Below are 24,412 nucleotides of genomic sequence, written 5' to 3'. Positions count from 1 at the left end.
CAATCAAGAAAAAGAGAAACGATGATACCCTGCAGTATCACACATCGTAGCTGATCGGACGCACGGTGGCAAGCGAGCCTCTATTGTCGTTGCAGAAGCAAACCCACTTCAATACGACAAATAGAAGCACATGTTTGTGATTCAAATGCAACCGACTGTTGTTGAGTTCTGATACACATAGCTGGGTAGAGAGAAAAGGTGTGAAATGTTACCAAAGCAGATTCGATGGATACGGGGAATTAACTGATATGCCATCGTTAGTAGCTGGTTTTGGAAAAACTTCTCGCAAGGACAGCTGTTGTATAATTGGTAATAAGTCCGTGTACTTAATGGAACAGTGTGGGTTCAAGTCCCACCAGCAGCCAAATTTTTTTCGCAATATCTCATAAAACACCTTGAAATGGCAAACTTTACTATGTGTATCAAAATAAAACATCTATTACATAAAACATCTATTAAAAAAAAGAAAACAAATTTAAAAAATCGAACAAATCCGACGAATAAAACAAATTAGGCAAACATGCTTCTACCGCCATTAATTTTCATATACCAAATCTATTCCTTCACTTAGTCAAGGTCATCTTTCCCAAAAACACATATTTTTGAAATCTTCAACAGGTTTGAAATTTTAGAAGGAAAAAATATAAAAAAAATCAATTCTGACTCGATATTGAAATTTGATACTTGAAACCAACGGCACGATACTTCTTCGTCTTTTTGATTTTTATTCCAAAGTTGTTGAAACAAGACAAATAATAAAAATGCAACAAATTGAACAAGTTAACCAAATTGGAAAAATTAGACAAATTAGACGAATGAGAGAAGTAAGATAAACTGAACAAATTGGATGAATAAAAAAAAAATGTGCAAATTAGACAAATCAGACCAATAGGACAAATAAAGTTACTTGGATAAAATTAACTGTGGGAAATATAACAAATTGAAAAAAATAGCTAGGCGTATTTGGTGGTATAGACAAGAAAAACAGTTTGAAACCAATCAGACAAATTATGATAAGATGAATTTGCACAATTAGACAAATTGTACAAATTGGTCAAATTAGGCTAATCACGCGACTTCAGTAAATTAGACAAATTAGGTGGCTTAGACAAACTAAATAAATTAGACAATTTGACCTACAAATATGTCAAATTAGCCAAATTAAATAAATTAGGCAAATAAGATTAATAGAACAATTAGATATACTGGACCAATTAGACAAATTAGAGGACTTGAATAAATTAGACAAATTATATAACTTAGACAAATTAAGCAACTTAGTTAAATATGGCACTTAGATAAATCACATAATATGAGTGAATTAGATAAAATTAGACAAATTCAACCAGCTGGACAAATTGGACAATTTAACCCCACTTTAGATTTGATTTATCCAAATAGACTGCTTTGCCTTTATTGGACGGCTTAGACAAATGAGATAAATTATACAAATTAGGTGAAATGGAAGACTCGGACGAATAAAGCAAATTAGATAATTTTGGCAAAATAGACAAAATAGGCAAGTATGACTAATTAGATAAATTAGACCAAATAGGGAAACTGTTCCATTTTTCATCTCACTGAACATATAATCTCGAACAAAGAAAAACAGCACCAGTTTCGTCGCTTCTTTTTGCTAACATGCTGAAAAAGTTCACAAAAATTAGGAACAAGTCAAATTTCTTTTCATTTTGCTTTGTTCTTCATGGGAAGAATATCGGAGCTATAGAATGAAGTCCAGGAGTTGCCACTGGGCCGAACAAATCATTTGGCCGGAGCTCATTTCGCCTAAAGCAGCAGTTCTCAACCTGGGGTACATGTACATAAGAGGGGGGGGGGTCGTATCACAATTATTATTCAATATTATTGATAAAGTTTTGACAATTGGGTATTTTTTTATTTCAAAACTTTGTCTTATACAGAATATGTATGGCGATCAGTAAATTGAAGCCAATTGAATCCTGCCGTTCAAAACCAGCACAGTGTATGAAGGGCTGCGGAACAAAAGACCAACAGAATAAAACGTCGAATGAACAAATTTTAAACATCTTCTACTTGATCGCAACAAAATAATAAATGATATGTTAAGAATATGCTTCTGAACTAAAATCTAGAGTCTGAAGGTTCTGAAGTCACCATTGAAGGCATGAAGGCTTTTTTCGAAAAAGTCAGTTGCTCGTGCAATAACGAGGATTGTTAGCCTCCTTCTACGCTTCTCAAAAGCCTCTTCGAAAGCAGCTCGGAAACCTCCTTTTGAGAGACCACCTTTCAAATGGTTCGGAACTCTCCTTTTCAGAAGCTTCTGAGCCTCTTTTCAAGTGGCTCGGACCCCTTCTTTCAAGAGGCTGGAAGGACTCCTTTCAAAAGGCTCGGAATCCTCCATTTAAGAGGCCCGAAAGCTTCCTTTCAAGAGGCCAGGAAGCCTCCTTTCAAGAGGCCAGGAAGCCTCCTTTCAAGAGGCCAGGAAGCCTCCTTTCAAGAGGCCAGGAAGCCTCCTTTCAAGAGGCCAGGAAGCCTCCTTTCAAGAGGCCAGGAAGCCTCTTTTCAAGAGGCCAGGAAGCCTCCTTTCAAGAGGCCAGGAAGCCTCCTTTCAAGAGGCCAGGAAGCCTCCTTTCAAGAGGCCAGGAAGCCTCCTTTCAAGAGGCCAGGAAGCCTCCTTTCAAGAGGCCAGGAAGCCTCCTTTCAAGAGGCCAGGAAGCCTCCTTTCAAGAGGCCAGGAAGCCTCCTTTCAAGAGGCCAGGAAGCCTCCTTTCAAGAGGCCAGGAAGCCTCCTTTCAAGAGGCCAGGAAGCCTCCTTTCAAGAGGCCAGGAAGCCTCCTTTCAAGAGGCCAGGAAGCCTCCTTTCAAGAAACCAGGAAGCCTCCTTTCAAGAGGCCAGGAAGCCTCCTTTCAAGAGGCCAGGAAGCCTCCTTTCAAGAGGCCAGGAAGCCTCCTTTCAAGAGGCCAGGAAGCCTCCTTTCAAGAGGCCAGGAAGCCTCCTTTCAAGAGGCCAGGAAGCCTCCTTTCAAGAGGCCAGGAAGCCTCCTTTCAAGAGGCCAGGAAGCCTCCTTTCAAGAGGCCAGGAAGCCTCCTTTCAAGAGGCCAGGAAGCCTCCTTTCAAGAGGCCAGGAAGCCTCCTTTCAAGAAACCAGGAAGCCTCCTTTCAAGAGGCCAGGAAGCCTCCTTTCAAGAGGCCAGGAAGCCTCCTTTCAAGAGGGCAGGAAGCCTCCTTTCAAGAGGCCAGGAAGCCTCCTTTCAAGAGGCCAGGAAGCCTCCTTTCAAGAGGCCAGGAAGCCTCCTTTCAAGAGGCCAGGAAGCCTCCTTTCAAGAGGCCAGGAAGCCTCCTTTCAAGAGGCCAGGAAGCCTCCTTTCAAGAGGCCAGGAAGCCTCCTTTCAAGAGGCCAGGAAGCCTCCTTTCAAGAGGCCAGGAAGCCTCCTTTCAAGAGGCCAGGAAGCCTCCTTTCAAGAGGCCAGGAAGCCTCCTTTCAAGAGGCCAGGAAGCCTCCTTTCAAGAGGCCAGGAAGCCTCCTTTCAAGAGGCCAGGAAGCCTCCTTTCAAGAGGCCAGGAAGCCTCCTTTCAAGAGGCCAGGAAGCCTCCTTTCAAGAGGCCCGAAAGCCTCCTTTCAAGAGGCCAGGAAGCCTCCTTTCAAAAGGCCAGGAAGCCTCCTTTCAAAAGGCCAGGAAGCCTCCTTTCAAGAGGCCCGGAAGCCTCCTTTTAAGAGGCCAGGAAGCCTCCTTTCATGGGGCCAGGAAGCCTCCTTTAAATAGGCCAGGAAGCCTCCTTCCAAAAGGCCAGGAAGCCTCCTTCCAAGAGGCCAGGAAGCCTCCTTCCAAGAGGCCAGGAAGCCTCCTTCCAAGAGGCCAGGAAGCTTCCTTCCAAGAGGCCAGGAAGCCTCCTTCTAAAAGGCCCGGAAGCCTCCTTCCAAGAGGCCAGGAAGCCTCCTACCAAGAGGCCAGGAAGCCTCATTCCAAGAGGCCAGGAAGCCTCCTTCCAAGAGGCCAGGAAGCCTTTTTCCAAGAGGCCAGGAAGCCTCCTTCCAAGAGGCCAGGAAGCTTCCTTCCAAGAGGCCAGGAAGCCTCCTTCTAAAAGGCCCGGAAGCCTCCTTTCAAGAGGCCCGGAAGCCTCCTTTCAAGAGGCCCGGAAGCCTCCTTTCAAGAGGCCCGGAAGCCTCCTTTCAAGAGGCCCGGAAGCCTCCTTTCAAGAGGCCCGGAAGCCTCCTTTCAAGAGGCCCGGAAGCCTCCTTTCAAGAGGCCCGGAAGCCTCCTTTCAAGAGGCCCGGAAGCCTCCTTTCAAGAGGCCCGGAAGCCTCCTTTCAAGCCTCCTTTCAAGAGGCCCGGAAGCCTCCTTTCAAGAGGCCCGGAAGCCTCCTTTCAAGAGGCCCGGAAGCCTCCTTTCAAGAGGCCCGGAAGCCTCCTTTCAAGAGGCCCGGAAGCCTCCTTTCAAGAGGCTCGGAGGCCTCCTTTCAAGAGGCCCGGAAGCCTCCTTTCAAGAGGTCCGGAAGCCTCCTTTCAAGAGGCCAGGAAGCCTCCTTCCAAGAGGCCCGGAAGCCTCCTTCCAAGAGGCCCGGAAGCCTCCTTCCAAGAGGCCCGGAAGCCTCCTTTCAAGAGGTCCGGAAGCCTCCTTTCAAGAGGCCCGGAAGCCTCCTTTCAAGAGGCCCGGAAGCCTCCTTTCAAGAGGCCCGGAAGCCTCCTTTCAAGAGGCCCGAAAGCCTCCTTTCAAGAGGCCCGAAAGCCCTCAATAGACATAAAAATGCTGTAGGAAGCTGTTACCTTCCTTCTACGTTTCTCGGAAGCCTTTTTCCAAGCAGCTCCTAAGTCTCCTTTTAAAAGGCCTCCTTTCAAGTGGTTCGGAACCTTCCTTTCCTACAAGTAGATGTCTAAACTAATTGGGAAGTTTCACGGAATAATGAAAATTTGAGCCGACTTCATGGAGAGCCATATATACCGCTAGTTTTAAGGTCTATTTTTCCATATTTCTTATAAGTTACGTTTATTTTCATTCATGGAAAAATAGGGGGTACCTCAATTAATGCAAAAGCTCCAAGGGGTGCCTCTCAAGAAAAAGGTTGAGAACCGCTGGCCTAAAGGGTCATCCGGCCGAATAGTACATTTGGCCGAATAGGACATTTGGCCGAATTGGTCATTTGGCCGAATAGGACATTTAGCCGACTAGGACATTTTACCCAACATGTCATTTGAAAAGTGAGAAATGAGGAGTGAAAAGTGAGATGTCTCACTACTCACTACGCGCTTCGCACCTTTTACAGTGAAAAGTAAGAAAATAGGAGTGAGAAATGAGATGTCTCACTTCTCACTCCTCATTTCTCACTTTTCACTGTGAGACGTCTCACTTGTCACTCCTCATTTCTCACTTTTCATTGTAAAAAGTGAGTAGGGAGACGTCTCACTTCTCAATTCGCACTACGCACTTTTTACAGTGAGAAATGAGAAATGAGTAGTGAGACGTGTCACTTCTCACTCCTCATTTCTCTCTTCTCGCTGTAAAAAGTGAGTGAGAAGTCTCACTACTCACTTCGCGCTTCTCAATTTTTACAGTGAGAAGTGAGAAATAAGGAATGAGAATTGGGACGTTCCACTTCGCTCTGATAATTTCTCATTTCTCACTGTGAAAAATGAGAAGTGAGAAGTGAGTAGAGACACGTCTCACTTCTCACTTCACATAACTCACTTTTCACAGCGAGAAGTGGGATATAAGTAGTGAGAAGTGAAACGTCTCACTTTTCACACCCTATATCTCACTTTTCAAATGACCTATTCGGTCAAATGTCCTAAATTCACCAAATGACTTTTTCGGCCGAATGACCCTTTCAGTCAAATGACTTTCGGCCTAATGGTCTGTTCGGCCAAATGATATATTCGGCCGAACAACTTTCGGCCTGGTGGCCTTCGGCCAAATGGCATTCGGTCGAAAGGTATATATTTAGTCGTTTTTTCCCTTATAAACTTCATGCTCGTTTAGCACCCACTTAGACTTGACGGATCGGGCTGATATTTTTACAGTAGCTTCTGGATGCAAAAAAAACTTTACTTTCAGGGGGCATCAGTCTCTATGGGTTGTATACTATTTCGCCGAAAAACATTTCGCGGAATTTTTTTTCGCGGTACGACATCCCGCGGAATGTATCAAATCTCCGAAACACATTTCGCGGAATACACCTTTCTTCCGAAAAACATTTCGCGGAATGTACCTTTTCACCGAAAGTCAGCCCGCGGAATGCCATTTGGCCGAAGTCAGTTGAAATAATTATCATTGAAATGTTTACTGAATTCTGCCTAATTACTGCAATCCGGTCTAAACTCTGTTGGATTTGAATTCAAAGCAGTGAAAGAAGCTAATGCTTTCTTTGAATGACCGAATCCGGTCAATATAGGGCAAAGTGAGGAAAGAATGCCTTCTTGAAATGGATACGATTGCTCGGTATAAAGAAAAGAAAAGAAATAATCCCTTTATGAATTAACGCATCTGCCCGGTATAAAGCCAAAGGGAAAGTTATTAACCTTTTCAAATGCATGCGTCTGCCCGGTATAAGGCGAAAGGAGGAGTAACGCCTTCTTTAAATGGATGCATCTGTCCGGTATAAGGCGAAATGAATTGATAACGTCTTGTTAAAAAAAACGCGTCTGCCCGGTATAAGGCGAAAGAAATTGAAAATGACTTGTTAAAAAGAACGCGTCTGCCCGGTATAAGGCGAAGGGAGTTGATAATGCCTTTCATTAAAAAAACGTGTCTGCCCGGTATGAGGCGAAGGGAGAATTCTTAAAATTGATGTTTCTGCCCGGTATAAGGCGAAAGAAGTTGATAATGTCTTCTTTGAAAGAGGTATGTATAAGGCGAAAGGAGAGATTACGCCTTCTTTAAGAGAACACGTCTGGTCGGTATAAGACGAAAGGAGGGGTACCGCTGTACGGATTTTGATCCTTTGATTCGAAATCCGTCCACGGAGGACAGATTGTGATTTAGGAGGTGTTGATTTAATTCATTATTTTAGTCGATAACAAAACACTGAAGAAGTTTTCAAGTAAAAACGAAATACGTAGACTAAGACGCTCAATATAATTTATTCATTTATTTTATCATGTTTCTCGTAGTTGTGTAAATGTTGAACACTTCAAAAGTAGACGCCTTCGTGCATCTGTATCAATGAAAAACGTTTCATTTGCATTCGATTCCAATTTTGTAGAGACTTTTTCATATACTGGTGTGCTTAAGTGTACGGATTTTGATGACTCAAAAAGCGAACATTAGGAGGATTGACTCAGCACGATACACTGAGCAAAAATGTCGGTATGTGTTTGTGTGTCGGCTTTTCAGCATTTCCTCAGTTATTAAATGAAGGCTTTCTATGCCCGCCATTGCATGAGTATGTATCATGTGTGGCAAGTGCAATTGTACACTACGCCCAGGAAGTCAAGAATGTTTGCCACTCGAAAACATCCTAGACCGGACCGAGAATCGAACTCGCCATCTCCGAATTGGCAATCCTATGCCTTTGCTCACAAGGCTAACTGATGAAGACCCAAAGCCCAACGTCTTTTGTACTACGTTTATATTGAATTAGTACGAGCTCTGATAGCACGATTCAATATCTGCATGAATACAACCCCGTTTGTATGTTTGGCATCCCTGGCCCCACGTTCGGAGAAAGATCAACTTTAATAGGAAAGAAAAATACAAAACAACATTCACATCCATCGTCATCGTCGGCGGTTGTTGGTCGGTCGGTTGAATAAATGAATCGCGATTGGCATCGTCGCAGTTCCCGGTTGTCGTGAAATATCATCAGCGTCATTTGCGTGGTTTTTCGCTATTTCGCCATCACTTTTTCCCGTCCGTGGTGCCTACAATATTTCGAAGCCGGATGTTGATGCACCCACTGCTAGAGGACGCTCTCCCGTCCCTCAACCCAACACGGTTCCCGACCCGGGGGACGATTGCTTTACAAACTGGGGAAAACCGATTGAACGGACATGGTTAACAACGGCACTCCAATCGCAGAGGGGTCTTAAAAGCTGCAGAATGACACCGCGACCGCACTGGCACTGACGACACAGGGCGAGTGAAGCGGGGAAGGTCATTCGCCAGAAAAATGCGCACCCAGCTGGTGCACCCCCAGCATGATCAGGTAACATAACGACGGCCAACCAATGGTAAGCACCGAGCTGGTACAAAACACTGCAGTAGGAAATTGGAAATGGCATTGAACCGGTTAGGTGAAACTAATTTGAACTTCAATTTGGAAGCGGGCTCCCATGCTGGCTGGGCCGTAGAAGGCAGCAGCAGCGAGCGGGCACGTGATGGCGGTCGATTTTAAACTCGTTTAAAAGCGAACCGGGAAGCTCACACTAAATTGCCCGCTGGGGGAAAGGCTTTCACTGATGGACGAACTGCAGAAATTACCGGAAAGTTAATGTTGCATCAGACACAAAGGTCGTTGGAATAGGTTCGCCGGGGGGGTTCAGTTTTACTTTCGTGATTTGTTACGATTTATGGCGCTTTGAGCGGTGAAGGGTTTACTGAGTCTGTTCAAGTGTTACGACCAGAACAAAGTTAATTAATAATTTAAAAAGAAAGATTTATGGAGCTTGTTATTTGTAATTTGCGTACAATATGAAGAAAAATAATTAAGTTGGAAAAATGTCAAGCTGCGAGGTATCAATGTCTCACTTTTGAGGACGTAATTCACCCATACTGGATTTACAGGACTGATAAATGTAAACACCCTAATGTATTTTTCATTTGCCATGAAAACAAACTACCCAGAACATCCTCCACGTAATCCCCGGAGAGCACGCGTCCAAAACAGCTCGGCTGCGAGCAAAATCATCCTACCGCATGGAAAAATGTGTCAAGGGAAGCGAAGGAACGTAGCCCGGTTTCCGCTGGCTGACTGGAGGGCCTGAAATAGATCGGAAAATATGTGTTCCAAAAATAAAGGAAATTGAGTCGCCAGGAAAATTTATCGAGGGTGACTGAAGGATTACCGCTGCGTGGAACAAATTGAGTTCAGCGTGAGTGAGTGAGTGAGGACGGCCAGGGAAATTGCCTTGCCACCAGACCAAGCAACGCGCCAAAGTTCGGATAATGATCTTTCCGACAGTTTAGAGAACGACGCGCGCGCTGGCATAATTTCCTCCTTCTGCTAACCTCGAGCTCGACCGAAACGGTGCTGCTACTTGGTCGGTAGACGCCACAGAGCGTTCGAATGACACTTTGATAGCCATCCGTACCGTTCTTCGTACCGTGGAGGGAAGAGACTTGCCGTTCGCCCTCGCTTTATGGTTTTGAGCTCTGGAATGAATATGCGAGAACGATTGACGAACGACGACGGCGCGGCGGCGGCAAGATGTTGCTTCTCCTATAGCGAGGGAGCTTAGATAGGGCGAGTGCGAACATGGAAAGAACTAAACGAATCAGCCATTAGTTCACCCTTACCCGACTCGATGATGCGATCCTTTTCTTAATTTGGTATTAAATTTCCAAATATTTGTTGAGTTCGTGTACGTTCCAACCTATTGGTGCCGGCTGACGATACTCGTTCGAAGTCTATTGAACTTCGTTCTGGAGGTTAACGAACAAACGTGACTATGAAGAAAAATCGTTTTACGACAGTTCATGCAGGAAATCTGTTCCTTATGGAGAATGAAATAAGGAGATGGGAAATGATGCACATAAGTTGGAATTGGAAAAAGATATCAGGACCAACATATTAAATTAAAAAGGAGAACCGATTTCCACGGAAAATTCGTTGGAAATTTCATGGATAATGGATTGGATTGGAAATGGATTTTTGACGGAAAATTCATTTTAATTTCCATAGCAATTTTTTGTGATTTTGACAGAAAACTTTTCATAATTTACATGTAAAATCGTTCAAAATTTCAATATTTTTCAAGAATTCTTCCGAACTTCAGTGGGAAGTTCTTTCAAATTTCAACTAGATTTTTTTTAGTTTCTAGTTGAAACTATTCCGAATCTCCTCGAGAGATCCTTACAAATTATGACGAGAAATAATTTCGAATTTTCACGGAAAAATCCTTAGGATTTCAACCAAAAAATCTTTCGACTTCCCATTAAACATTCTTTTGGATATCCACGGGGAAGTCTTTTAAATTTCTACAAGCAATTTTTTGAAAATTTTCGAGAAAAAAGAAGTTATAAATATGAAAAAAAACTATTTATTTAAAATTTCGTTGATAACATATAGTCAATTATTTAATTACCAAATTAATGATTCCTCCCTGAGTTGCCGACCACGATTTGCCCCTTGACCACTAAAATCAGAGCATCTTCCTAATGAGCTACAAATTTTGTTCGATTCGTTACGAAACCTCCACCACCTTCATCGTCGAACAGCAAGCATCCGGTACGAAATCATTCAAAATCTTCGTCATTGCTCAAAATGAAATCCTCCAGAAGGAAAAGAAAATAAAAACCCTCATCCTTCTCCAAAAACCCGAAAATCCATTCCACCAAGATTAATGATACCTTCGAAGTTCATTAGCCCTTCCCCTCCCGGCAGCGCTGCGTGGCATCCCTCCAGCACACACACTCAATTGATTATCTGCCGTCTATTTTTCACACTTTTTCGCCCTCGTCTCTTTGGTTGCTGCTCAGAGTCGAAACTACGACAGCACGCAGTTCGATAGTTCGGTCCGACCCTCGACTGATGCCCGCAACTAGCAGCAGTAACACTCACTTAGTTTTCTCTCTGTTTGTGTCTATGGCTGTCGTTACCTCGCATTTCACCCCTCACTCTTGTCAATAACAAATCTTCGAAGCAGCACAGTGCAATGAACGCCCTGCCGTAGACAGACGCCCGAAATTTCAATCCAATCGATGGGCAGGAAAAAAATCCTCTGATCCTCAGCATCGGAACGCTCGTTCCGAGAACTAATCTACATCTAGATGAGCCATAGTGCAGGAGCAGTGTTCCTTCTCCTTTGAGATTCAATCATGTTGAAAAGCATCCTCTCAGAATTCGATCCAATTTTCCACTCGCGTGGCTTCCTACGTCGCTCGTCGTCATCGTCGTCGTCGTCTAGCGTTCCGTCTGCTCGAGTCTAACATTGATTGCGGCTTGCGATATCTTTCAGACTCCCCCCACACCGTACTCGAATCCGGAAAGCATTCTTCACACATCCATTTACCAGGTTTAGGTCGTGTTTCTCATTATGCCTCGGCACATTGCTGTCTATTAGTGTTAGGCGAGATGCGGATGGGAACATCATCTGCTGAGCATTATCCGGAACTTGATGGGCGCTTGTTGAAGAAGGCCTTGTTCGTGGGCTCGCTGTTTTAGCTTGGCACTGTTATTGGTGATATTTGGAATAGGGGGAGTGAGGACTTGAGCATAACTGAATCTTCTATTTCAGTTCATCGAATACATTGAGGTAATTTTGGGAAGACCATTTAGTAGACAAGGAGAGTAAAGCAAATTTCGGCGATTAAATTAATGTTCAAAAGATTACAGATTGCAAAAGATTGCAGATTGATTTTCCAGAGTAACCATTCATGAATAAATAATTCTGGGCTTATTATTCATATGCGCATACAGCGATGGACAAAACAACCCAAACTCATGACAAAAGAATCAAGTCATTTTATTGTACCAAAAACAAACGTTTTGAGCACGACGAAGGGAAGCTGCTTGTGCATTAAAAATCGATAGCAAATCTTAACATATTGCACGAACTGTTAAAAACGTTCGGTTAAATGGTTTGTGGATGTTATGCAGTGGTCGGTGCAGTCTCCCGAACTTAATCCGATCGAAAACCTAAAGCAGATAGCTAAGAATGCAATCAATTCTGTAAAATCTAAAAAATAAGGAGGTATTGTGGAGCCGTATTCAGGAAGCATGGTATGCTATTCCTGTCACAACTTGCCGAAGCCTGATTGAGTCAATGCCACGCAGAGCCTGAAAAGTTATCGCCAACAAAGGTTATACAACCAAATATTGTAGAATGAAAACTAACGGATAGGAATTTTTCAATGAACTGATGGGTGGCCTTATTTTATTGTCGCTAAATTTTTGGAGTTGTAAATACTTGGGGGATTTTTTATTTTAAAAGAAACCGTTCGGAAGCCCAAAATGATTCTGTTCAGTATCCAAAAGAAGACTCGTTTGGGAAGCCCGAAAGAATTCCGATCAGAAGTGCAGAAGGATAACATTCGGAAGCTCGAAAGAATTCCGTTCAAAAGGACAAAATGATTCCGTTCGGAGACCCGAAAAGATTCCGTTCGAAAATCCAAAAGAATTCCTCTAGGAAGCCCGAAAACATTCCGATCTATTGAGCAAAGTGATTCCTTTTGAAATTGCTAAAGGACTCCATTCGGAAGCCCGATACAATTCTGTTGAAAAGCTCATGAAGATTACGTACGGAAGCCCAACAGGATTACGTTCGAATACCCGAAAGTATTCTGTTAAAAAACCCAAAAGGATTCCGTCCGGAAGCCCACGAGGATTCCAAAAAAACTGTTAGGAAGTCCATAATAATTCCGTTCGAAAGCCCAAAAAAATCCATTAGAGATTCCAACAGAAATTTGTTTGCATGCCAAAAAGAATTCCGTTTGATAGCCCAAAACAATTTCGTTAGAAAACCTGAAATGAAGTGCAAAATGATTCCGTTCGAAATCCCAAAAAGATTCCTTTCAGAAGCTCAGAAGGTTCCGTACAGAAACATAACAGGATCCCATTTGGAATCCCAATAGAATTCTGTTCAAAAAGATTCCGTTCGGAAGCCACACAACATTTTGTTTAAAATCCCAAGAGAATTCCATTTGAAATCTCAAAAAGATTCTATTCGGAAGCTCAAAAGGGTTCCGTTCAAAAGCGTAAACGGATTGCATTCATGATTCCCCTCGGAAGCGCAAAAGGATTCTATTTGAGGGTCCAATATGTTTCAGTTCGGAACCCCAAAATGATTCCGATTGGTAGCCTAGAATGATTCCGTTTCAAAGCCCAAGAAGATTCCGTTCAATAATCTAAAAGAATTCTATTCGGAAGTCCACAAGAATTCCGATCGGAGGTGCTAAAGGTTTTCATTGGGAAGCTCGAAAGAATTCCGTTCGAAAAGCCAAAATTGTTCCGTTCGCAAGTCCAAAAAAAATTCCGCTGGAAAGTCAAAAAAATGCCGATCTCACAAAATGATTCCATTTAATATTGTTAAAGGATTCCATTCGGAAGCACGAAATGATTCTGTTGGAAGCCCAATATGATTTTGTTCGAATGTCAAGAGTATTCTGTTAGAAAGTCCAAAAGGATTCCGTTCGAAAGCCCACGAGGATTCAATTCGCAAACCCAAAATTAATCCAGTCGGAAGCTAAAAAAAAAATCTGAAAACCCAAAAGAATTCCGTTCGAAAGCCTTAAAAAATTCCGTTCGAAAAGCAACAAGATTCCGTTCAAAAGCTCAAAAAATTCCATTCTAGAGCCCAACAGAATTTCGTTTGGAATCCCAAAAAAATTCCGTTCGAAAGCCCAAAAAGGAATCGTTCGGAAGCCCAAAATGATTCTGTTCGGTATCCAAAAGAAGACTAGTTTCGGAAGATCAGAATAATTCTTATCAGAAGTGCGAAAGGATTGCATTTGGAAGCTCGAAAGAATTCCGTTCAAAAAGCCTAAATGATTCCGTTCGGAAAACCGAAAAGATTCCGTTCGAAAGTCCAAAAGAATTCCGATCGGAGGCCCAAAAACATTCCGATCTATAGCACAAAGTGATTCCATTCAAAAGATTCCGTTCAAAAGAATTCCGTTTGAAAGCCCAAAATGATTCCCCTCGGAAGTGCAAAATGATCCCATTCGGAAACCCAAAATGTTTCCGTTCGAAATCACGAAAAGATTATTTTCGGAAGCTTAAAAGTGTTCCGTTCAAAAGCACAACAGGATTTCATTTAGAATCCCAAAAAAAAACTCCGTTCAAAATGATTCGTTCGGGATCCACACAAAATTTCGTTTGAAAGCCAAAAGGATTCCTTTCTAAATCCCAAAAAGATTCCACTCGGAAGCTCAAAAGGATTCCGTTCAGAAGCGTGAAAAAGAATTCCGTTGGAAACCTCAAAAAGGTTTTGTTCAGAAGCCCAAAATGATTCCGCTTGGAAGCGCAAAAAGATTCTATTTGAGGGCCCAATATGATTCAATTGGAAAACCCAAAATGATTCCGATTGGTAGCCCAAAATGATTCCGTTCGAAGTCCCAAGAAGATTCCGTTCAAAAATCTTAAAGAATTCCGTTCGGAAGCCCAAAAAGATTCCGTTCGCAAGTCCAAAAAAATTTCGCTAGGAAGTCTAAAAACAAATGAATTCATTCCATTTCCATGATTCCATTCGGAATCCCGAAACGATTCTGTTGTAAGGCCCATAAATATTCCGTGCGGAAGCCCAACAAGATTTCGTTCGAATGTTCAATAATATTCTGTTAGAGTCCGTTTGGAAGCCCACGAGGATTCAATTCGAAAACCCAAAAGAAATCTGTTAGGATCCTAAAAAAATCCGTTCGAAGGCCTAAAAAGGTTCCGTTTGAAAGTGCAAAAAGATTCCCCTTGAAAACCCAAAAGATTCCATTCGAGAGCCCAACAGAATTTCATTTCGTTTTTCGAAAGCCCAAAATTATTCAGCTCGAAATCCCAAAAAGATTTCGCTCGGAAGCTCAAAAGGATTCCGTTCAGAAACGTAAAAGGATTCCATTTGTAATTCCAAAAGAATTCCGTTGAGAAGTCCAAAAAGGTTCTGTTCGGAAGCCCTACAAAATTTCGTTTGAAAGTCCTGAAGCATTGCGATGGAAAGCCCAAAGAGATTTTATTCGGAAGTCCAAAATCATTCCACGCGGAAGCCTAAAAAGATTCTGTTCGAAAGTTCAAGAGAATTCCGATCAGAAGCCCAAAATGATTCTGTTCGAAAATCGAAAAGAATGCCGTTTGGATACCCAAAAGGATGCGAAAAGCCACAATGATTCCATTCGGAAGCCCAAAAAGATTCTATTCGCAAGTCCAAAAGAATTCCGCTCGGAAGTTCAAAAACATTCCGATCTGTAGCACAAAACGATTTCGTTTAAAATTGCTAAAGGTTTCCATTCGGAAGCCCGAGAAGATTCTGTTGAAAAGCCCATAAAGATTTCGTCCGAATGGCCGAGAATATTCTGTTAGAAAGCCCAAAAGGATTCCGTTCGGAAGCTCACGAGGATTCAATTCGCAAACCCAAAATGAATACGGTCGGAAGCCAAAAAAATCTATTCGAAAACCCAAAAGACTTTCGTTCGAAAGCCTCAAAAGATTCCGTTCAAAAGTGCACCAAAATTCCGTTCGAAAGCCCAAAAGATTCCATTAAGAGTCAAACAGAATTTCGTTTGAAATCCCAAAAGAGTTCCGTTAGAAAGTCCAAAACAATTCAAAAAATTATTCAAAAATAATTCCGCTCGGAAGTGCAAAAGAATTCCGTTCGAAAACCCAAAAAAAATTCGTTCGAACGCCCAAAAAAGATTCCGGTATGAAGCTCACAAGGGTTCCGTTCAGAAGCGTAAAAGGATTCCATTTGGAATTCACAAAAGAATTCCGTTGAAAAGTCCAAAAAGATTCCGTTCGAGAGCACAACAGAATTTCGTTTGGAATCCCAAAAGAATTCCGTTGGAAAGCCCAAAATGATTCAGCTCGGTAACCCAAAATGATTCTGCTCGTAAGTGCAAAAGAATTCCATTCGGAAACCGAAAAGGATTCCGTTCTAAATGCTAAAAAGATTCCAGTAGAAAGCTCACAAGGGTTCCGTTTAGAAGCGTAGAAGGATTCCATTTCGAATCCCAAAAGAATTCCGTTGAAAAGTCCAAAAAGATTCCGTTCGGGAGTCCAACAGAATTTCGTTTAGAATCCCAAAAGAATTCCGTTGGAAAGCCCAAAATGATTCAGCTCGGTGGCCCAAAATGATTGCGCTCGGAAGTGGAAAAGGATTTCATTCGGAAGGCCAAAAGGATTCTGTTCGAAATCCTAAAAAGATTCCGATAGGAAGCTCACAAAGATTCCGTTCAGAAGCGTAAAAGGATTTCATTTGGAATTCACAAAAGAATTCCGTTGAAAAATCCAAAAAGATTCCGTTCGAGATCACAACAGAATTTCCTTTGGAATCCCAAAAGAATTCCGTTGGAAAGTTCAAAATGATTCAGCTCGGTAACCCAAAATGATTCTGCTCGTAAGTGCAAAAGAATTCCATTCGGAAACCGAAAAAGATTCCGTTCTAAATGCTAAAAAGATTCCAGTAGAAAGCTCACAAGGGTTCCGTTTCGAATCCCAAAAGAATTCCGTTGAAAAGTCCAAAAAGATTTTCTTCAGGAGTCCAACAGAATTTCGTTTAGAATACCAAAAGGATTCGATTGGAAAGCCCAAATTGATTCAGCTCGGTGGCCCATAATGATTGCGCTCGGAAGTTCAAAAGAATTCCGTTCGAAAACCCAAAAAGATTCCGTTCGAAAGCCCAAAAAAGATTCAGGTATGAAGCTCACAAGGTTTCCGTTCAGAAGCGTAAAAAAATTCCATATGGAATCTCAAAAGAATTCCGTTGAAAAGTCCAAAAAGATTCCGTTCAGGAGTCCAACAGAATTTCGTTCAGAATCCCAAAAGAATTCCGTTGGAAAGCCTAAAATGATTCAGCTCGGTGGCCCAAAATGATTGCGCTCGGAAGTTCAAAAGAATTCCGTTCGAAAACCCAAAAAGATTCCGTTCGAAATCCTAAAAAGGTTCCGGTAGGAAGCTCACAAAGGTTTCGTTCGGAAGCATAAAAGGATTCCATTTGGAGTTCACAAAAGAATTCCGTTGAAAAGTCCATAAAGATTCCATTCGGGAGCCCAACAGAATTTCGTTTGGAATCCAAAAGGATTCCGTTGGACAGCCCAAATTGATTCAGCCCACAATGACTCCGCTTGGAAGTTCAAAAGGATTCCATGCGGAAGGCCAAAAGGATTCCGTTCGAAATTTCAAAAAGATTCCGAAAAGAATCTCATAAGTGTTCCGTTCAGAAGCGTAAAAGGATTCCATTTGAAATCCCAAAAGAGCTGTTGGAATGTCCATAAAGATACCGTTTGTGAGCCCAACAGAATTTCGTTTAAAAACCCAAAAGAATTCCGTTGGAAAGCCCAAAACGATTCCACTCAGAAGTGCAACAGGATTTTATTCGGAAGCCCAAAAAAAATTCCGTTCGAAATCCCAAAAATACCTTTTCGAATGCTCGCAATGATTCCGTTCCGAAGCGTAAAAGGATTTCAAAAGAATTCCTTTCGGAAGCCCAAAATTATTTCGATCGGTAGTTCCAAGGATGTCAATTGAAAGCCCAAAAAGAGTTCGTTCAGAAGAAGGAATTTTGTCCGGAATTCCAAAATATCTCCATTAGGAAGCACAGATTCCGTTCGAAATCTCGACAGGATTTCGCTTGGAAGCCTAGAAAGATTCCTTTGAAAAGTACTCCGTTCGGAAGCCCAAAATGATTCCGTGGGGAAGTGCACAAGGATTTTGTTCGGAAGCTCAAAAGGACTTCGTTCTGTTCTTCGTAGAAACTGTTCGGTAGCCCAAAATAATTCCGTTCAGTAGCCAAAAAAGACTTGTTTCGGATGCCCAACAGGATTTCGTTTGGAAGCCCAAAAGGATTACGTCGGAAAGTCCAAAAAGATTCCGTTCGAAAGTCCAAATGAATTCCGTTTGGAAGCCCAAAATGATTTCATTTGGTAGCCCAAAATAATTCCTCTCGAAAGTACAAAAGGATAACGTTCGGGAGCCCAGAACGATTCCGTTCGAAAGTCCAAAATGATATCGTTCGAAAGTGAAAAAGATTCCGCTCGGAAGACCAAAAAGATTCCATACGGAAGCGCAGAAGGATTGTATTCGGAAGCCCAAAAGGATTTTATTTGGAAACCCAAAAGGATTCCGTTCGAAAGCCCGAAAAGATTCCGTTCGAAAGTCAAGAAGGATACCGTTCGGGGGTCCAAAACTATTCCGTTCGGAAATGTTTAGGGATTCTATTCGGAAGGCCAAAAGAATTCTGTTGGAAAATCCCAAATAACTTCGTTCGGAAGCGCAACATATTTCCGCTCGAAAGTGCAAAAGGATTTCGTTCGGAAGCCTAAAAGAATTCCGTTCAAAAGCGCAAAAAGATTCCGATCGAAAATCTGAAAGGAAGTGCAAAAAGATTCCATTTGTTATATCACAAGGATTCCGTTCGATAGCCCAAAAAGAATCCGTTCGCAAGCCAAACAGAACTTCGTTTGAAAACACAAAAAAGATTCCCCTCGGATGACCACAATGATTCTGTTCGGAAGCCCAAAAGGATATCATTCGGTGCTAAAAGGTTCCATAGTATAGTCCAAAATAATTCCGGACGGAAGCCTAAAATGATTGCATTCGGTAGTCTAAAAAGATTCTGTTCGGAAGCCCAACATAATTTTATTCGGAAGTCCGAAAAGATTCCGACCTAAAGTCCAAAAGAATTTCGTTGGAAAGCCAAAAATGATTCAGCTCGGTAGCCAAAAAAGACTCGTTTCGGAAGCCCAACATGATTTCGTTTGGAAGCCCAAAAGAATTACGTCGGAAAGCCCAAAAAGAATTCTGCGGAAAGCCCAAAAAGATTTCGTTCGAAAGTCCAAATGAATTCCGTTTGGGTTATTCCATTCGGTAGCCCAAAATGATTCCGTTCGGAAATGCAAAAGGATTCTATTCGGAAGCCCAAGCCCCAAAAGTTCAGTTCGGAAGCGCAAAATGTGTCCGCTTGGAAGTGCAAAAGGTTTTCAAAAGCCCAAAAGAACTCTGTTCGAAAGCGCAAAAAGATTCAGTTCAGAAGGATTACATTCGTAAGCCGTTAGAAAGGCCAAAAAGATTCCGTTCGAAAGTGCAAAAGGATTACATTCGGATGCCAAATAACAATCCGCTCGAAAGTCAAAAAGATAGTTCGATAATTCGTACGATAGTGCGAAAGGATTCAATTCGGAATCCCATTCCGTTCGAAAACCCGAATTGATATCGTTCGAAAGTGAAAAAAAATCCGCTCGGAATACCAAAAGGATTCCACACTGAAGTGCAAAAGGATTCTATTCGCATGCCCAAAAGGATTCCGTTCGAATATACCAAAAAGATTCCGTTTGAAAGCCAACAAGGATTCCGTCCGGGGGTCCAAACTATTCCGCTCGAAAATGTAAACCTTTTACAGCCCAAAATAATTCTGTTGGAAAATCCAAAAGAAATCCAAAAATTCACTTCGTTCGGAAGCGCAACATATTTCCACTCGGAAGTTCATTCGGAAGCCCAATAGAATTCCGTTCAAAAGTGCAAAAAGTTTCCAATCGAAAATCTGAAAGGTAGTGCAAAAAGATTCCATTTGTAATATCGCAAGGATTCCGTTCGATAGCCCAAAAAGATTCCGTTCGGAAGTCTGAAAGGATTTTGTTTGAAAGCACAATAAGATTCCGTTCGGAAGCCCAAAAAGATTTCATACGGTAACCTTAAAGAATTACTTTCGAAAGGCCAAAAAGATTCCGTAGTATAGTCTAAATTAATTCCAGTCGGAAGCCTAAAATGATTCCATTCGGTAGTCTAAAAAGATTCCGTTTGGAAGCTCAACATAATTTCATTCGGAAGCCCGAAACGATTCCTACCTAAAGTTCAAAAGGATTTTGTTCGAAAGCCAAGAATAATTCCGTTCGGTAGCTAAATTGATTTTGTTCGGAAATACAAAAGGATTCCATTCAGCCTAAAGAATGTTGTTGGAAGCCCAAAAGGATTTCTTTCGGTAACTCACAAGGATTACGTTCGATAGCCCAAAATGTTTCTGTTCGGAAGCGCAAAAGTATCCCGTTGTACAGGACAAAAGGTTTGGAAGCCCAAAAAATTCCATTCAGAAAGCCAAAATGAATTCGTTTGGAGGTCCAAAAGAATTTCGTTCGGAAAATTTAGCGGCCTGGCAGGATTCCGTTGGAAAGACTAAAAAGATAAGATTGGATACCGTTCAAATGACCGAAAAGATTCTGTTCGAAAATCAAAAAGAATTCCATCTGGAAGCCCAAAAAAAATTCTGTTCAGAAGTGCAAAAGGATTCCATTCGAAAGTCCAAAAATCTCCGTTCGAAAGCTTTAAAAAAGGAATTCCGTTTGGAAGCCCAAAAATCTTCGTTTGGAAGGCCAAAATAATTCCGTTCGAAAATTCAAAAAGACTCCGTTCGAAATCCCAAAAAGATTCCGATGGAATTGTATAAAGCCTAAAATAATTCCGTTCAGAAGCCCAAAAGAACTCCATTAGGAAAACCCAAAGGGATTCCATTAGGAAGCTCGAACAATTTCGTTCGGAAGCACAAACGTATTCCGATTTGAAGCTCAAAAGGATTCCGGTGAAAACCCTTCTAGACTTTCGAACAGAGTTCTTTTGGGTTTCCCCCCATTTAACGAGCCCCCAATTAAAGAAAACCGATACAGAGAACGTTTGCGGTATGGAAAAAAATCGTCAAAAAATTAAAGCCAAAAAGCAGCAAATCAGGGGAATCAGAAGGTTTGGTATTTGTTTGACGAGTTTATCCATTCGATTTTAAAACAAAATCAAACAATTCTGTGTTTTAGCCTTACTGTTAAGGTCGAAGATTCTAAACACGTTATGGAATAGGAATAATTCTATCTTGTATCTTGATTGAGTTGGTGAAAAGATCCAGCCGGGGAAACATTGACACAAACAGAACAAAACGAAATAATTGGCAGAATATTTTAATCAGAGTAGATTCTAGTTGTAGAAGCTTAGAAAATGACTCTTTTAGTGGAATGTCTTCACCTGTCATGAAACGAGTTAATTACTATTCCATTTCGTTCCACTACGTTGTAATATTTTCTGATACGTATTTTGGCCTCAACTGCATCTCGATCTCAACTGTTGGAGGGCCTTACCGTTGAGGTTGAAATACGTATCTGAAAAGATTACAACGTGGTAGAATTAAATGCAGTAGTACTCAACTCGTCTTATGAGAAGTTGTAGAAGTTGATAAAACCAATAAGGTATTTTTCGTTATTTTGCTTAAGAACAAATTCTTTTCACATAAAATGTATAATTTTGAAAACAGTCTAGTGGAAAGAGCTTCCCACTACTGATGGAACTTCATAGTGAGAAGAGTTTCCTAAATTCAGTAGAAAGCTTTTTTTTTTCTTCTAATGGAATGAGCTTCTTCAAATCTAATACCATTACGAAAGAAAGCTTGTTGGAGTAACAATGCTGTCGCGGCGAAAGAAACAAAAGGCTTTGTCGTTTCTCCTTATCAAAAACCTTTCACCTTTGATGCCTTGTTCGACAACAAACATTTTTTCGCAGAATACTTCTATTCATGGGTCTTAACAATTCTGTAAACAAAAGAAAAAGATCTTCAAAACAGAACTAGAAAAGCCTTTTAAAAAAACAAATAACTGTTTAGCGCTTTGTCATTCTAGAAGAATTTTGCACTAAAAGCTGTTTTTTTTTCAAAATGGAAGCCAGACTAAGATGGAACGTCTGTAGAAGAAAATACGTTTGGAATGAAGTTTTGAGTATTGCTTATTGAAATGTCTATCAGATGAAAAACATATTACGACGAAAAAGCTTCCATTAGAAAAACCAATCAGAGAAAAAATATATAAAAAAGCAGGAATGTCTTTAATCGAAAAGGCATCTTAACCTTCTATATTGAATACCTTGCTGCACTGATGTTAATTTTACCAACCAGATGTTATGCCTTTAAAACCTATCAAAGGCAAGAGATCTCTTAGACAAATATTTTTGAGAGGAAAAAGGTTTCCCAATTACTTTCCGTGTGAAAAGGCTTTCAGAGCAAAAATGAAAGCTTAGACCAATGCAAAATCTTGACTAACCTTACTTATTAGATAGTTCACAGTTCTTGTTTACAGGGTGTGAGAATTAAAATCGATCGAATTCAAAATAATTTCAAAATGATTCCTTCCATAAATCAAGCACAGAAGATATCAATACCCTTAATAAATCGCAAAACAATGGAAACTGCTCTAGAGACTAAGTCCCTGTAAACAAGCTCTGTGAACTGCCAAACTACGTAATCATGCAGTTCTCTAAAGTAGACGAACTGCCGTTGATTTCCTGTTTTTTTTATTTCTTTATTAAAGAGGCTTGCAGCCCTAGGCTGGCTCACCTCTGGAGAGGGAGCGTTGATTTCCTGCGATTCGTTGAATTATATTTTCTCATACCAGTACAGTGAGCATGAAAACTACCTCATTGGTAAAACATCTTGTTTATAACGCTTAATCAATGTATTAATATTTAATAATCATTCAGGAATGCGAATACTTTCCATCCAAACCTTACCTTCTCATAATCGGGATCGGGAACGAGTATCGGCAGTCCTCCGCACCGACCGGCCCCGCAGCCCGCTGATGGACGGCCACTGCCGGGTGGACCACGGCTGGCAAGATTGCGGCCGGTGCCGGCAGCACCGTGGCCCCCATCGGCAGGGTCGTGTACGGCGGCGGCAGATGGCTGTGCAGTATGTCCGGAATGATTTCGATCGGCGGCGGTCTGAGCATGGTTGGCGGAGGTGGCGGCGGTCTGAGCATGGTTGACGGCGGCGGTGGCGGTTGGTCCATCGGGTGCACATGTTGCATCCGGTTGCGCGCCTGACGCCGCTCACGACGCTCGCGACGGCGATGCTCACGGGTACTGAACTCCGATCCTGGCGGGGGCGAAAGGAGTAGCGGTGGCGGCATCATCGGACTCTGATGAACGTAAGGGGGCACCACTTCGTGACCGATCGGAATCGGAGGATCATCCGTTTGGGCTTCCGTTGAAGTGTAGGTACGATTGTTGGCCGGTTCGATCCGGTCTATATCCGTTAGCTGTGGGGAAGTTTGATGGGCAGCACTACTCTTCTTGTCATAACTATGCTCGATCAGATTGGGATCGTTGGAACCACCTTGCACTACTGTGTTAGAAACATGAACCATTTGCTCTGCATTTGCACTGATATTTACATGATTTTTATCGACAACCGTAGGATTCAAACTAGCACTGTTAACATCACTGGAGTAGAATTGACCTTCCATAGCAGCTTCTGCACTATCTTTATCACTGAAACATTCGACTGAATTTCTGGGCGTTTCTCGATAGCAATTCACGATGCTCACTCCAGATGAAACATTATTTACAACATCATTCTGCACCTCATTATTAGTATCGACACAATTCACTTGAATGGTTAAGGTAGGTCGAGGTCCACCCTCGCCGTGAGACATTGCACTATCCGTAACCAAGGCCGTCGCTTCGGAGGACGGAATGTAAACACTGGTCCGGCTGCCCTCGGGGGCCGCTGGCACGTTCAGCCGCATGATTTCGACGAACCGATCCCGAACGCTGCGACCAATCCCACGCAAATTATCCAAGGTCCAACTTGATCCGCGAGTGTTGCTATTGGGGGCACTGTTGTTATCACTAGAACTAGAAACCCGCTCGATCGTCTGTCGCTCGGTCGCAGCGAACAAACGACGTTCCGACGCGAAAAGATCACCGCACGCGTATGTTTCTCCGTTCACTATCCGCACACTACTAAACGCATCACGATCGAATCCAGTCGCGGCCGCTCGGCAGTCCCTTCCATCGCAGCGTTCATCGTCAGCTGCTTCACCCTCACAGCCACCCGCCATGTGGACGTGGTGGTAGCCGTTAAACGGACTTATGCTTTGCCCATTCCGCTTTGGACGTTCATCCGAACTGCATCCAACATAGGATTCATTCGTCGCCGCACCGCCGGTGATGGCGGAACATGAACCAGTTGCATTCTCTATGCTGCTATGCTGCGGTCGCTGTTGATCTTTTGACGAATGTAGGTCTCCGACGTTGCCGCTGTGTGAGCTGGTGCTGCGCATGACTGGCTTAAGCATTGCGGAAATTCTGCACAGACTGTTATTATTGTCATAGTGGTAGTCGCTTTCGGTCACGTTGCTGGAATTGTTGTTTCCATCGTTGGACAGGCCGTAACCTGATGCGGCAGAGGACGACGAAGACATGCTCGACGGTTGTTGATGTCTTATGTTGCTCGGGTGGCTCAGGTAGGCAACACCACCACCAGCAGCACCAACATGCACGGCCGGTGTAATGGGATAAACCTGCAAAAAGGAGAACAAAACAAAATAGCAAATTAAACAAGCTCAATCTTCGGAGAAATGGACGAAAAAAAACTTGTTTGTAGATACATATGAACATTGGAAGCCGGTGGAGCATGAGGTAGAGTTCTTCGGCTGCTGCCGCATGATTTACTACTTTGCGAATAAAGTGAAGTTTGTTTTCGTGCTTGTCTGCTTGACTCGGGCCGAACCAAATCCCACAAAGCAAGAACACGCGCACAAGATTGCTCTAGATGCCATTCTAAGCTGAGGATGATGTTGAGTGAGAAACGGAGGCTGAAATCTTCTTTCCCC

The 24,412-nt window shown here is 42.4% G+C and overlaps 1 protein-coding gene across 1 annotated transcript in view; it reads right to left on the bottom strand.

Moving 5' to 3' along the window:
- The window catches only part of LOC134210843 (uncharacterized), a 441,718-nt gene that overhangs the window by 403,557 nt on the left and 13,749 nt on the right, over window positions 1-24,412 (bottom strand). The window contains exon 2 of the mRNA XM_062687193.1: window positions 22,308-24,100. Coding sequence (XP_062543177.1) covers window positions 22,308-24,100 — 1,793 coding nt within the window. The remainder of the gene's footprint in view (window positions 1-22,307; window positions 24,101-24,412) is intronic.

The sequence above is a fragment of the Armigeres subalbatus genome, chromosome 2 (genome assembly GCF_024139115.2).
Source record: "Armigeres subalbatus isolate Guangzhou_Male chromosome 2, GZ_Asu_2, whole genome shotgun sequence".
In the NCBI taxonomy this organism is placed as follows: Eukaryota; Metazoa; Arthropoda; class Insecta; order Diptera; family Culicidae; genus Armigeres; species Armigeres subalbatus.
Note: the sequence above shows the minus strand (reverse complement) of the source record. Positions and strands in the feature narration are given on the sequence as shown.